General features: G+C 38.9%; 1 protein-coding gene across 1 annotated transcript; it reads left to right on the top strand.

Annotated features, from left to right (window-relative positions):
* Positions 1–1,956: 1,956 nt before the first annotated feature.
* Positions 1,957–10,620, top strand: LOC140505045 (probable E3 ubiquitin-protein ligase TRIML1). The gene is made up of 7 exons (XM_072610600.1): positions 1,957–2,430; positions 4,279–4,702; positions 5,398–5,493; positions 5,957–6,187; positions 7,799–7,821; positions 7,962–8,059; positions 9,704–10,620. Exons 2-7 carry the CDS (start codon positions 4,283–4,285, stop codon positions 10,240–10,242), a joined length of 1,407 nt encoding a protein of 468 aa, XP_072466701.1. The 5' UTR covers positions 1,957–2,430; positions 4,279–4,282; the 3' UTR covers positions 10,243–10,620.
* Positions 10,621–15,998: the final 5,378 nt, after the last annotated feature.

Raw genomic sequence — 15,998 nt, 5'->3', positions numbered from 1 at the left:
ATTTGGGATTCCCTCTTTCTTGTAGATTTACTTCAGGGAGATGTGGGCTGGGCTTCTGGATTGTATACTTTGGTTGCTGCAGACAGGAAGGTTGTGTGTGAGAGTGTATATGTGGATGGGGGTGACTGTGTTGGGAGGATAACCCACAGGTTCAGCACAGGGTGATCTGAATAACCTCATCAAAGTGTTTAAAGAAAAAGAGAATTAGGGAACAGTTAGAATACCTTAGTCCCTGGACCAGTGAGAAGTGATAACAGAAAATAGGAAGGGCAATAGGGAGTGTGCATCAGGGATGGATAGATAGCATTCAAAAAAGAATCAGACAGACCAGCAATGCTTAAAATGGTGGTTCTTTATCTTATAATTCCCGTAAGGGCAGGCTCAAAACCTAAAGGGAAATAAATGCCCAGGAGCATCGGAGAGAAAAGGCAAAAAGGGAATGATCCAAGATTTATTATTAGAAGTTGGAGGAGCATGATGACGGAACTGGCAAGAGGAGGAAGAGGCTTCCCACGTTCCTTCTCCTTCCTCCTAATAAACTACTTGGGAACCTCCAGCTGCATATCATAAAGAAGAACCACATACAATTGTCCATATCCTATATCTTTCTATGGATTCAGAAAGTTTCCTACTATATTCACTCTACTGAATAATTTCTGTAGAATTTTAGCACAAATTGTTAAACAAACCCAATGACTTACTCAAACCGTACTTTCCCAAACTAAATAGTTCAAGTCTGGTGATTTTTATAAAACTAATTTGCCTACAACAATTAAACCCTGTTGCTTGATTAGTTAGAATTCAGGTGTTTGTTCTCTAGGAAATTAAAGTGCCTCAATCAAGTCTCTCCCATTATCCCAGAAGGGGACAGAAATTTGCACTGCTCATTTCTAATCCCAATGTATGGAGAAACCTGTGGAACAAACACCGGTAAAAAACCATTAAGATGCTTTTACTGATTATAAAAGGCCTGCAGTTGCTTCTGCTCCAGTGGAGGAACCTAGTCAACAGCTTGCTGCAGTCTTGACTGTCCTATTGATGACCAACAATAGTCAATTGTTGTGTTATCTACAAAGATCAACTCAAAGCACTTTTTTTCAAATTGTAACTCTTTTCTGATGATTTACTCTTCACTTTTCAAACTGGAGAGGGCTAACATTCTGTTCTAAATCAGAGTTCTGTCTTTCTATTACCAATTTTTTTTATTTTTTCATACAAACAGGTTTATATTCATTATCCTACATTTTAAACATTAATCCCTGACATTCTAAATTGATGGTATTGAAGGCTACTATTGAGAAACTGATCAAAGTGAACCTTGCAAGACAAAAACCTCATTTTGCAGTTTTAATCACATTACCCTTATGTCAGATGTTGCGTGGGACAACGTAGAGAAGGGAGTATCCTCAGAAAGCAAGGAGTACTACCCTTACATCTGTCAGAAGATCTTGTCCCCAGTAGCTCACAGGGATTTAGGCATAAGAAGAAAGGAATATTCCTAAATCAGGAAGGAAACTGACCCTCTGGCTGCTGCTTCTCTGACCTAAAATGTCATTCAGCTTCAGTTCCTCAGTTAGCATTTGTTAAGTTTCTGCTGCCTACCTTATCAATAGAAAGAATAATTATTCAGCTTTTTTAAATTAGTGGGAAGGGATGTGTGTGAAGGGAACACCTGCAGAAAATCCAGGGCTAGGATCTTAGGGTCTAGGGAAAAGAAAATCTTTGAGATTGTCAAAGGAAATTACACCCTCATGAAATTTATGTGAAAACTAAGTTTAGTAGTGGAATGAGCACGCATGTGGAAATCAAAGCAGAGCAAAGAATTCACAATCCTTGCAGAATTTTTCACTTTTATGATAGCAGGACAAAAGGAGGAGGGGATACCAGGAAGCAGCCTGATGTGGGAGGGGGAACAGAGCCAAAAAGGTAAGAAAAAAGACAAGACCACACCCCATGGGGAGGAGCAAAGTAATGACAAAAACTGAATTCTTTTCCCTTGGGAACTGCTCATCACGAGTGGGAAACCTGCTGCCTCAAGGCCACACGTGGCCTTGATCATCAGTTCTAATTTGAAGGGCATCAGTTTTCCTGATAAGAAAGCTTCCTTACCAGATACTACTTTATTTTTTGTGAGGACAAGGGAGGTAAAAGGGCTAGCTGAGCAGTGTGAATGCGTTATCCTAAGTCCTTGGTCTGTGAATGCCTGGGCTCTGAAGCAAGTGAGGGAGCAGTTACTAAAGTGTGAACAAGCTCCAGGTCAAGATAACAAACAGGAATTCATTCCTTGAAGGAAGGAGGGGCTTTTGAATTCCAGGGACACATAAAAGGATTGGGATAAGGCAGACTCAGAGATAACCTGTGTGTGTGTGTTATAAGCAGAGAAGAAGACTGAGCTCAGAGGTTGAAGAAAACATCTCAGAAGAAACAAAGGTAAGTTTTCCATTGAGATATGTTCTTTGATGAGCAGAACCAGGAGAACGTTATGCACAGTAACAGCCACACAGTATGTGAGGACTGTTTCTGATAGACTTAGCCCTTCCCAGCAACGCAAGGACTTAAAACATTCTCAAAGGACTCTCAAGGCAAAATGCCATCCATATTCAGAGAAAGAACTATAGGACTGGAACACAGAAGGGAGCAGACTATTTTCTTTTGTGTTATGTTTTGGTTTTTCTCATGGTTTTTTCCATTCATTTTAATTCTCTGCAGCATGACTAATATGAAAATGTATTTAATAAGAATATATGTGTAGAACTCATAAGATTGCATGCTGTCTCAGGGAGGGAAGGGGAGAAAATTTAAGACCTATGGAAGTGTTTGTTGAAAACTTAAAACAAATTTTTTTTATAAAAAAGAGCTATATTTGATTGTCAAGGAGGTAAGCCCTGGGCCTTGAAACATGAAGTGAATAGAGGTGAAGGGGCATGCTCTTCTGTGATGAATTAAAAAAACAAAACACAACCCTGGGAATTAATTATCTGAAGCCAGCAAAGGGAAAAGAGGGATAGAATGCATGTTGTTGGGTTAGGTAGTAACAATGCAGGTCAAGTCGAAAAATTAATTTGGCTGAGCCAAAGGGTAGGAGGCAGGGAGGATTAATAGCTTTCCTCATCCATATAGTTATCCCAAATTTCTCCCTTTGTGAAATTTGCAAATACTTCTAAAGGCACCAACTCAGATGTGACAGAACACTTCAAGTCGCTAATTTTAAAGGTTTGACCTCACACCATAAAATTGTCAAAGATAAGAAGAGTTGGAAACAGACAGTGCTGAAGGGGTTGGGGAAACACTAAGGCCCTACTGGTGGAGCTATGAGTTGGGCCACTCATGCTGGACAGCAATTTGTAATTATCCTCAAAAATGGGGATTAAGTGCCAGATGCCATACCAGAGATTTCACTCCTAGGTACATATCCTAGGGAGGTTAAGGAAAGAAAAAGTAGTGCCACATGGGCCAAAAATTTACCACAACTCTTTTTCTTGGTAGCAAAGAATTTCTAACAAAGTGGGTGCCTATAGAATGGAAATTGCATGATAAACTGTGATAACTGAATAGTATGAAACAATATTGTTACATCAGAGAAACAAGGAAGGCATCACCTGTGATGCAGACTGAAACACAGTATAAACAGACTGCAACCTATACTTGCAAGGGATGAAAGAAAACTGTAACGATAATGACTAATCTGAGCCCCAAAGAAAAGTGAAGAAAAATGGATCTCCTTCATTTCTTTGTAAGACATGGTTTATGTGTTGTTTGGCTTAGTAGAACTGTTGTTTTGGTTGTTCACTCATTATTATAAGAGAAGGTCTGATGGGAAGGAGTAGAGAATTTCCCCAAATGACTGAGGCGTGAAAGTGAAAGGTATCAAAAAAAAAAATTGAAGATACTGAAAAGGGAAGAGGGGAGAGAAAGAGTGAAGAAAGAAATGGAGGGAGGGAGAAAAAATTATTTATATCATAATTGAAATTATCAACAAGTATTGGGATGAGAGAACAGCAAATTTCATCTAAATAAAATTTTGTATCTAATTGAGAATAGTGTTTCACTGGAGTTCTGTTAGCTGGTTGAGAGGTTTAAGAGATCAGAGAGGAATTACATCTCACATCAGTGTCCCCAACTCCTTTAATATGAAAAAAAAATTGTTTTCAATTAACACACTACGAGAAAAAAAAACTAAATGAAATTAAAAATTTGATGAATCAGAAGTGGCCAAGTAAAAAGGGCACTTTCTGTCTCAAGACCAAGTCACTGAATTTTTCCATTCACTTTCCTCAGAAACATGTTCTCTTCTCCAAAGCTGATTGAAGATCTCCAGGAGGAGCTCATCTGCTCCATCTGCAGGAAGTACTTCACAGACCCAATTTCCATTGAGTGTGGCCACAGTTTTTGCTGTTGCTGCCTCCTTTGTAGCTGGCAGGAAGCTTCAACTCCTCTCTCCTGTCCAGAGTGCAAGAGTGTCTTCCAGCTGAAGGATTTCCAAACCAACGTTCATCTCGGGGAACTGGCAGCCATTGCAAAAGAAATGAGACCCTATTGTTTGCAGTACCCTGAAGGACATGGCAAGTGTAAGGTACATCAGAAAGAGCAGAATCTGTTCTGTGAGGATGACCAGAGTCCAATTTGTGTGTCCTGTTCTCAGTCCCAGGAGCATGAAGCTCACAAGCTCTATTCCATAGAAGAGGCTGCTGAGAACTTCAGGGTGAGTAATGAATCTGTCACTCCATCCACATGTTCATTTTGAAATTTTGCTATAGTCTGCAAAGATAATCCTCAAAGGAGATGTGGTGTTTTCATGTGCCGATAGATGTACATATTTACATATTATTGGCTACTCAAGTAATCAAAATGCTCTTGGTGGGTTGAAATGTACTGTGTTCTTTGGCCTCAGCCTGAGCCTTTCCTTATAGACTGAGATGAACGGAAATTTTTCCTTAACGTTCAACGTTTTGATTGAAGTGTCTCATGGTTTTATGTTCTGCTGTTTTTAGAGAATTGGTTCTGGGAATTAAACATTGTCAGGGTCCTCTTCATCGAATACAACAATTAGTATACATTCGTGTCCTCATTGACAGAGAGAACCAAGAAAGTTCAACATCAGTTCTTTGCTTTTGACATTGGAAAGTTACCTTTCTGGAAGAGGACAGGACAAAAAGACTGTTGTATCTCAGAATTATGCTTTCTGAAAGACTGGGGCATTAAAATCACTTGCCGACATAGACCATGGTCTTCCAAGTTTTGACTTCTACCTGTAGCTTCAAAACTAAGAGCATTACTGTCTCATTATTAATTGATCTCAGCCATTCACATGGATTTAGGTTTGGATACTTATAATTTAAATCTCTTGAGGATGTAGTAATTGATGTTTCTTTTTTCTTTTAAAATTTATTATTGTAGAAGAAGTTCCAAGAAACTATGGTTCATTTGTGGAGGAAAACTGAGAATGTTGCCAAACAGATTGCTATGGAGAAGATAAAATTTGCATATATTCAGGTAAGTATCTGTATTTTGATCTTTCAGCTTTTGAATTGCACTGTCTGCAGTCATCCCTCAAAGCTTCCTTTTGAGAGAGGTAGTTGGATGTATTGGTCACCATAAATGAAGACACTGAGGATTAGAGTAGTTAACTGTTTTACCCAAAAGGCACATAGCTGGTAAGTGGCACAAGGGGCATGCATAGCCAGATCCTCAGATTTCAGAACATTTGTCCTTTGCACACAGAGAACACCATGGGAAGGAATGTGGTGGTTCCAAGCAGGAGAAGGCAAGAATGTGCTTGGAGCACTAAGCATGGTGCGGAGGGAACAGTACAGAAAGGCCCTGTCTATGACCAACCTCAGCCACAGAATGAACAAAATCAGAATCCAACTGGAAATAAAAAGTTTATCACTCACCTATTGCCATTTAGTGTCATGTCATTTTCTGTATTTCATCAGCCTCATCTCTTTCTTTATAGGAGGAAATAGAAATTCAAAGGAGAGCTATTGTATCTGAATTCCAGAAAATGCAACGATTCCTAACTGAAGAAGGGGAAAAGTATCTATCACTTTTGGAAATACGGGGGAGGGCCAATTTAGATCGCCTACAGAAGAGGAGAAGTGAACTTTCCCACCAGAATCAAGAAATAATGAAGAACATCACAGAGTTAGAGGAGGAGCGTAAGAAACCAGATATGGATTTGCTCCAGGTAAAGCCCCAGAAAATAAGATGAAGAAACATACAAGATAAAGTCAAGAGATGACAAGATGAACAATCCATGTATTAAACAAAAAGTAAAGTGGTATATTCTGTTACTCCCCCGGACTTTTCCCAGTCCAGTCCTTCACGATATATAGACTAAGCTAGTCTCTTCTCTTTTTCTCTTCCTTAACCACTTAGGATAATAAATTCAACTCTATAAGCATATGAAAAAATACTCTATTCATTGGAGAAATGCCAGTTAAAACAATTCTGAGGTACTACCTCTACTAGACTGGCTAATAGGACAGAAAAGATAAATGACAAATGTTGGAGGGGATGTGGGGAAAATGAGACATTAATGCAGTGTTGATGGAGTTATGAACTGATTCAACCATTCTGTAGAGCAGTTTGGAACTATGCCCAAAGGGCTATAAAACGATGTATACCCTACACTACCACTAGGTCTGTGTCCCAAAAGAGATTTAAAAAAAAAAAAAAAGGAAAAGAACCTATATGGAAAAAAAGTATTTATGGCAGCTCTTTTCTGAGGACAAAGAATTAGAAATTGAGGGGATGCCCATCAATTGGGAAATGGCAAACAAGTTGTGGTATGTGAGTATGATAGCATATTATTGTACTATAAGACATGATGAGCAGGATGCTCTTAGAAAAACTTGATAAGACTTACATGGGCTGATGCAAAGTGAAATGTACTGTTACAAAGTAACAGCAATATTGTAAGATGATCAGCTGTGAACTACTTAGCTATTCTCAGCAATATGAGCTAAGGCAACTCAGAAGGACTTAGGATGAAAAGTTCTGTCACCAGAGGAAGAACTGGTAGTGTCTGAATACACGCGCACACACATGCATTTTTCTTGAATTTTTTTTTTCTGTTTTCTTTCACTACATATTTGTTATGGATGCTTTGCATGACTACACATGTGTAACCTATATCTAGTTGCTTGCTTGCTTAATGGGCAGGGGGGAGGGAAAGAATTTGAAACTCAAAGTTTTTAAAATGTGTTAAAATTGTTTTTGCATATAACTGGGGGAAAATAAATTACTAAATAAAAAATATTAAGTTCAACTCTGTCCTATGTTTTATGCTCAAGTCAGGGAATAGAGAGAGTAGTTAGGCTGGAATGCAGGGAGAAAGAAACAGAGCATTATAAAATGAGGCTGGAATATAGTGGGGGGGGGGAGGATAGTTATGTAAAAGGAGCCTGCAAAGATTGGTTGCAGCCATGTTGTGATGAGTTTTAATGACCAAAGAGAAGGTCATTAAGTGCCAATGTTTTATTATTGAGACAATGGAGAGACACTAGGATTTAACTGACATAGTCTACAGCCCTAGGCAGACCACAGGCAGTATATTGAGATAAATTAAGAGATCAAACTAATAATCTCTGTAAGAGATGAGGGCCTTCACTAAGATGGTGGTTGGGTGAGAGGAAATAAGGGATAGAAGTGTTACATGTTGCAGAGCTAGAAACTGCAAGATTTCTTCTGCTCTCTGGGTCTTCAAGGCAATGAATAGGCAATCAGTTCCAAAGTCTCATTTTCCTAAATCAGATCTATTATTGTCCTAACCATACATCATTTTTTCTCTCCTCAGAATATGAAAGAAGTGTTAACCAGGTAAGTTTACTTCTTACTTCATTCTGAAATAGCAGGAAAAAAAAAAGTTGATCCAAAGGACCTTGACTAACTGGCATGATGAATCATGTGGCATTGATCCAGACAACTGGTGACCTACATTTGACATTTGTTTTCTCTAGGAGTGAATCTGTGCTAAAGAAGGAAATAAAAGTCTTACCTCTAAACATGATGGTCTGTTCCATCCCTGGAATCATGGAAAGGATTTTCTGTTTCAAAGGTGAGTGAGAAAATCAGTAACAAGGCAGCACATCTCTGTGTCTTGTCTAATTTTCCTTTGGGTCAGAATCCATTTTGATCTCACAGAGTTCTAAAATGTCAGGGTTGGAAACAACCTCAGTGATCATCAGATAGTCTACCTTTACCTGAACAGTTATTCTCTCTGCAAAATATTTAACAAGTGTTTACTTAACCCTCCTTGCTTGGCAACATACAGCGAAGACAAGCTTGATAATTCCAAATACAGACCATTCTTTTTAAAAATTGTCTCATTATTAGGAAGGTTTTCCTCATATCCAGCCTAAATTTGCCTCTTTGCAACTTCTAACCATTTCTCCTTGATCTGGCATCAGGGCCAAGCAGAGAAAATTTTATCTTCATTACATATAAAAATCATTTGCATACATGAAGTCAGCTACTGTGTGACTCCCAAGTCTTTTCTCCAAAATAAATATTCCTCATCCTTATAACTCATGTTCAAATGGCTTATCTTGAGGATCTCAAGGATAGGGGTAAAGATAATGAAATCTGTTTTAGGCATGTTGAGGTTCATATGTCAGTGGGATCCTGGAGCAAAGCTCTCCAGCAAGTAGATGAATATGTAGATCTGGCCCTCAGAACAGAAGTTGTATTAGATACATCTGGGGTTGGGCCATCTGCATGAAAGTTAAATTCCTGAGAATAAATAGTGTTGCTATAGAAGACAATTTAGAGCATCACTATAGCATCCTTATTCTCCAGACTCTTCTAGTTTTCCCTATCTGAATCTATCCAAACATTGTCACCGTGTTTTGGTTCCGTTGCCATCTGGGAATGATACACAGGTGAGTCTACTGAATGCACAAAGCCTCCTTCCATTACGCAGTGACAGGGATGCTTTCTTTTAGTCATCAAATTATCAAGCTTTTTAGAAGTGATAGACACTGGAAGGCTTAGAGAATGTGCAGTATGATGTACTTGGAGAAGAGAAAGGTGGTGAGGATTTACTGGGGTGTACCATTCCCACCCAGAAAAAAATGAACTAAAGGAAAGGTTTGACAGAGAGAAAGAGGAGGAAAGGAAGGAGGATGCACACGCACACATGGCAGGCACACACACAGCAGGCACACACACACAGCAGACACACAATGAAAAAGATGGAGTTACAGAAAGAGAAATGAGGGAAGAAAGACAAACAAAAGGAAAAGGAAAAAGAAAAGAAAGATGTAGGGAAGATTGTCATCCATGTTCCAAGGTCTCACACAAAGGGACCAGTCCTTACCTCCCTTCTGTGTAGCCTCCAGATAATCCTCAGAGAAGCCAGCCTGTGATGACTCCAATGGCACATTGAAAATCACCAGTAGGATCCATGGTAGCTCTGGCATGAGTTACATGTTTGGTTTGTGAGTCTCAGAAAGATGTGAGCAGACCAAAAATCCCATTTAGCAAAGAAGCATCTAAGCCAATCTTTCAGCTAGTGTACACACCAAAGACTACTCTGTTCCTCATACTATGATGCTGTCCTGCCCCTTCCAGTTTACTTCTTTGGATACCACTGTGACACATAGTTGGTCACTTTCTGGGTGTGAACATCTATCCCTCATCCCCAGTAAAAAGTCTACTTTGATGTTACCACAGATTGAATCCAGTCTTCCTCTCTCTGCAGTGGACATCACTCTGGATTGCCACACAGCTGAGCCAGGTCTCATCATATCTGAGGATTTGAAGACTGTGAGATATGGAGGCTTCCCAGCAGAACTCCCCAACAACACGGGGAGATTTGTAGGTTTTGCACAAGTTCTTGCCACTCAGTCTTTCATTTCGACAAGATGTTACTGGGAGGTGGAGGTGCCAAATAACACTGCCTGGTGTGTTGGCATCTGTAAAAATTCAAAAGATTCTGAAGACTACTTTATGCTTATGACTGTAGAGAGGTTCCGTCGTTATTTTGTTTTTGCCATGGCGCGGCACAATCTTTATTCCCAAGTCCATAAAAAATTCTGCCTGCTCACTGTGTCCAACTTAAAAGTTGGCATTTTCCTTGATTATGAACGTGGAGAGATATCATTTTATCATGTGAAAAATAGATATCTAATTTATACTTTCCCTACCACTTCCTTCTCAGGACTGCTCACACCCTTCTTCTGTCTTTCCAAGAGAGTCCTGGTAAACGATTGCTCTCTCATGATCTGTGTCCCTAATTGAGAGAGATCAAGGAATTCGTATTTAAAGGCCAGATGGACTTCAGGCACTAATAGTTCCCAATCTCTGTGTACTCTTCTATGAAAAATAATTGTCTCTACTTGTCTTGTTGCAATAATGTTTTGTATTTCATTTTTATATGCATTTTACTTTGATCCCAGTAAATGTAAGCTACATTACAACAGTGATTGTTTGTGCTTTGCACACTGCTGGGGCTCAAAAAATGCTTGTTGAATTGGATTTTATATGGTCAGTTACTCAAAGAATCATAGAATACAGGTATTAAGCTGGGAGAGAATTTTAACCTGGAAGAACTCCCATTCAGACCTAGAGGAGTTTAGCAGAATGATAAAGCGTTAAAAATTAAAGACTTGAAAAGAATTTTATGGGTGTGTGTGTGTGTGTGTGTGTGTACGTACAGCGAGAGGGAAGGAATTGACATCTACTAATTCCCAAGTGGTGTTCACAAGAAGTATACATGGTTTTTAAATTTTGAATTCAGTTTTAAAAAAAGAACACAACCACACACTAAGCCTTAAAGACCTCATAAATAAAAAAATCCATTAATTTAAAATTCAATCTTTATTGATTATGAAGCAGTAATAATTATATACCACAAGGAGAGCTTGAAGTCAAGATACAGTCTCAAATAGAGACTAACACAAGCCTCCATCCAGACTGGTTATATTTGGGCTTCAGGGTGAAGCCTGGAGGGAAATTGGATCTCGCAGTCTCACCTGATGATTCATGTTGATATTGCATCCTAGTAGTTATTTTGGATCTTTATCATGAGAAGCATGTGAGCATAGATGTCAGCTACTTGTTTTTCTGTCTGTGACAATGTAAAGGCCAGGTACACAAACATGGAGGACAGGGCTTCATTCATAACTAACCATGCAAGATAAATTTGAAATCTATTTTTGATTATTTACTAGACTTATTTTCAAAAGGATTTGGTATTTCCTTATTATTCCTAGACTTCATTGAAGTGAAAATCTTTTGTGTATTTCCAGTGGAGATATACTATCTCCGTGGAGATACATGAGCTAGATGACATGGTAGTTCTATGTATTCAAAGCTGATTGCATGCTTGGATTCAAAGAATAATAAGTTTATTTCTATTCAAAGGTATATTGCTGATGAGTTGTCACAGGAGTTTTTCCTCCTTTTCTTTGTTTTTCAACATTTTATCAAGGATTTGGTGTTGTCAAATTTGTAAATAATGAATACTTTAGATAGCAATGATTTTGAATAATTGGGTCTACTGACACTCTCAGTGAAAGATTTCAACAGACTAGAATGATGGACTAAATTGAAAAAGCTAAAATTTAATAGGGATAAATGTTAAGATCAACACTCCAAGATGCCAGCACTTTTGTCTTCTCTGGCATTCCCTTTAACAATACAGATCATGTAAATGGTCAAAAGATATAAACGGCTAGTTTTCAGATGAAGAAAACCAAGCTATGCATAGTAATATGAAAAAAATGCTCCAAATAACTATTGATTAGAGAAATACAAATCAAAACAATTCTGAAGACAAATATGAAGACTGTCCCTTCAGAATGACCTGACATCATCATAAAATTTCCTTAGCCTTGATTGATTCCAGGTAAGAGACTTTATTTTGGAACATCCAACCATACATCAAAGTTCCAGGTTATTCAAAGGGTATCATAGCCAGACTCTGAATTAACCAGGTAGGAAAATTTGCTGTTCAGAATGGAATTAGCACAAAATTAGCAATTGATTCAAGAAGGTCTTATCATAGTTGTAAGATTGTCCTCTCAACCTTCCCAGAAACATCCATTTTCCTCTATCAGTTCTCAGATCACACTCACTTTGAGCAGCACTTGGCATTTCTCTTAAATGGTTGACAAATGACTTAATGACAATTCAGATAACCACACCTGAAATCAAAACTTAGAACAATATCAAATTACAGTCTCGAGACTTTACTTCAAACCACTAATCCCAGATTAGATGCAGTTACTACTATTTTTCTCACTCTGTGGTAATAATAACACACACTTTATTCATCCTTTCTTGCTTAAATCTAAGCTGGAACAGACATAATCATAAGAAATTAAGGAAAAATCACATTCTACGATTACACACATTCAACGAATACAATATAGTTCACCCCAAACTTCCATACAAACTATCCCAGGTGAATTTCCAAAGTTTCTATAAGTAGTGACCAAGCAATCTATCAGATGAAAATCACTCTTCAGAAAATAAACTTGTAAACCCCTTTACTTCAACCCTGAGAGATATTAGTTTTTCATTAAACCACTTCATTATTTTATAAATTCACAACATTCTTTTATATATATTACATAATATATATATTAAAGTGGTTTATATATATTATATATTTTTTATTTATTTATTTTTCAGTTCTTAACATTCACTTTCAGAAGAATTTGAATGCAAAATTTTCTCCCCATCTCTCCCTACTCCCCACTCCAGGACACCATGTACCCCATCTACCCCTTCCTCCAATTTGTCCTCCCTTCTATTACCCATCCTTCTTCCATCCCCCTTCCCCTCTATTTTCCTGTAGGGAAAAATAGATTTCTATACTCCATTGCCTGCTAAAACAGTTTTTAACATTCATTCTTAAAGCTTTGAGTTCCATATTCTCTCCCCACCCTCATTGAGAAACAAGAAATTCAATATCGGTCATACATGTGTAACAAGGCAAAACACTTCCTTAATATTTATGTTCTAAAAGACTAAGAACATTTCCCTCTCTCCTATCCTGCCCTTCATTTATTCCATTCTCTCCCTTGATCTGTCCTCCCACAATAGTGTTTGCTTCTGATTATCCTTTTCCTCAATTTGCTGTCCCTTCTATTATCTTCCCTCTCCTATCTCCTTCCCCCTTGCCTTCCTGCAGAGTAAAATAGATTTCCATATCCTATGGAATAATTCAGTACATTCATTTTATTTGTATGCACCGTTTTGCTATGTATGATTCTTCATGTACTATAGGACCAGTTAAAATAAATCATTCCCTTCTGTGTCTTCCTTTCTCACCTCAATCGGTACAAAAAACTTAAAATAACCTAACAAATGTCCCATTCTCTTATCTCTTATATCTACACCAATAATTGTAAATGGAAATGTTGGAACAGTATTGTGACATCCAATAAAAATCCAATATGATTGAAATGTTAAACACAAGGGGGCTGGGAAGTGAAGGAAATCAGAATTACATTATGAAGCTGTATAAAATAGTGTTTCAGCTGGAGATATGTTCCTGGTCTGGAGAGGATTAAGATATCAGAGAGGATTCAAAATCCCTACTTTTTCTTACCTCAGTTTCTCCAACTGTATAATAAAAATTTCATCTTTTCTTTTTCTATAGAGGGTATTCTGAAACGAAAACTAGACAACAGAAGTGATCAATTTCAAGTGCAACTGAGGGCTTTTCTATCCCCACACACAGGCACTGATGTTTCCCATTCTCTTTCCCCAGAAACATGGCCTCTGTCTCTGAGAGCTGATTCAAAACCTCCAGGAAGAGCTCATTTGCTCCATCTGCAGGGACTACTTCACAAACCCAATGTCCATTCGGTGTGGTTACAGTTTTTGCCAAAGTTGCCTCTTCAGGAGCTGGCAGGAGGCCTCTACTCCTTTCCCCTGCCCAAAGTGCAGGAGTGTCTCCCAGGCAGGGGAATTTAAAGTCAGTGTATGACTTGGGAAACTGGCAGACATTGTCAAAAGACTAAGACTTCATGGTCTGCAGTACCCTGGAAGCCATAGCAAGTGTGAAACACATCAGAAAGTGCAGAAATTGTTCTGTGAGGATGACCAGATCCTAATCTGTGCGTCCTGTTCTGAGTCCAAGGAGCACAAGACTTACACCCTCCGTTGCATAGATGAGGCTGCTGAGGACTTCAGGGTGAGTAGTGGCTTCATCCCTCCATCCACAAGTACATTTGAAATTTGCACTACACTCTGCAGAGATCATCCTAGGAAGAAGAGATGGGGGGGTTCTCATGTACTAACCACTGTGCTCTAGGTGCTGACAAGGCTGTTGTTGAATTTCACTGTGCTGTGTCCTCTGGCCTCACCCTGAGCTTTTTACTCATGCATTGAGATCAACAGAAAGTTTCCCTTGATGTTCAAGTACTTCCTTCACTTGGTTGGAAATGTCCAACCCTATTGTGTTCGGGGAGGGCCTTGAGTGTTTTCAGTAAATGGAGTCAGGTAACCTGAGATTGTTAGGGCCATCCTCATCTGCTGGGATAACTGGTATCACCTTCATCCTTCATGACCTAGAGAAGAGGGACAAGACAACTGAGCAAGGTTTGCCCTTTGCATCTGACATTTAAGAGTTACCTCCCCCTGGAGGTTGACAGGATAAAGGAGAGATTACCTTGTGGTGGGACCAGCTTAGGCATAGAGCTGCACTTACACCCTTGTCTCACTCCCATGAGGTTTGAATGAGATACAGGAAGGGCAGGAGCTTCTTAGTCCTCAACTTTGCTCCTAGGGTTGATTCTCATCATGTGTGCAAATAACCTGCACACAGTGAAAGACCAAAGACATTAAGGAAAGAAGAACTGACAGAGTCATAGGGAGCCCAGAAAATGCAAACTGAACTAAGGAGAGAATAGCTTAGTCCTGAGCTGGGTCACTCAGCAAGTTAGGAGCTCAAAGATCTATCTAACTTCCAGCTCTAAAAAAACCTGAGAGATGCTCTAGCCCAGTCATCTCTTTTTTCTTTTGAGGAAACTGAGCCACAGTCATGTTAAGTCATATTGACAGAGTTGCACGTTGAGACAGAAGCAGAGGGGGCATTAGAATATCTTCCTCCCAGGCCATATCTGTCCTTTTACTAGACAGATAGCTGTGGACTGGATTTATGTATACTGATGTCTATAGGAATGAGATCTTCCTCTGAGACTTGAAGTCCAAGACAGGAACAGGATAAGTGAAGCACATTCCAGTTCAAAGGGATGTCTGTTCTTCATTTGCAAAATTAGGAGGTTGAAGTAGAATGCCTCTAAGGACTTTTCTAGCTCTTCTCTGTTCCTTTGTTCCATCTAGAAAAAGATGTGATGATGAGAAGGCTCTTGTCCAGAGTTGGTATATGTAGTTAATGAAGTCTTTGAAATGTAAAGGAGTCCTTCTCACTTTGAATGGGTTATCTCATTCCCACCTTGGGCTGTTGATCTCCAAAGCATGCTTTCTGAATAACTGTGACATCACAGCATAGGCCACATAGGCCTGAGGCTCCCAGTTTTATCTTTTACTCATAGCTTTAAATGTAAGATCACTATACTTTCATTATTAATTGGTGGTCATTCACACATGATTGGACAAAATAATAAACTTTTTTTAAAAAAATACTTTTATAGGAGAAACTTCAGAAAAGTGTAACATTTTTGGAGAAAAACTAAGGATGTTGTACAACAGATGGATAATGACAAGATGAAACTGGCACTGTTGGAAGCAAGTATTTATTTTCTGATCTCCCAGTAATCAGCACACATTGTCTACTGTTCTCCCTCAAAGTATCCCTCCCAGATAGGTAGGAGTCACTGGCCTCCACTGAATGTTACAAATGAGGACACTGAGGGTCAGAGTGGCTAACTGGTTGCCCAAAGAATCGTAGTCATAAGCAGGCCTTGAGATTCCCAAATCAATTACCCATTACACTACAGCTGACTGAGGGCATCACAGGAAAGGATGTGGCCGAGAAGGGAGGACTGTGCTTGGAGCAGAAAACAGGAACATGGCAGAAA

The sequence above is a fragment of the Notamacropus eugenii genome, chromosome 5 (genome assembly GCF_028372415.1).
Source record: "Notamacropus eugenii isolate mMacEug1 chromosome 5, mMacEug1.pri_v2, whole genome shotgun sequence".
NCBI classification, from domain to species: Eukaryota; Metazoa; Chordata; class Mammalia; order Diprotodontia; family Macropodidae; genus Notamacropus; species Notamacropus eugenii.
The sequence above is the reverse complement of the archived record's forward strand: the minus strand, read 5'-3'. Positions and strand labels throughout refer to the sequence as shown.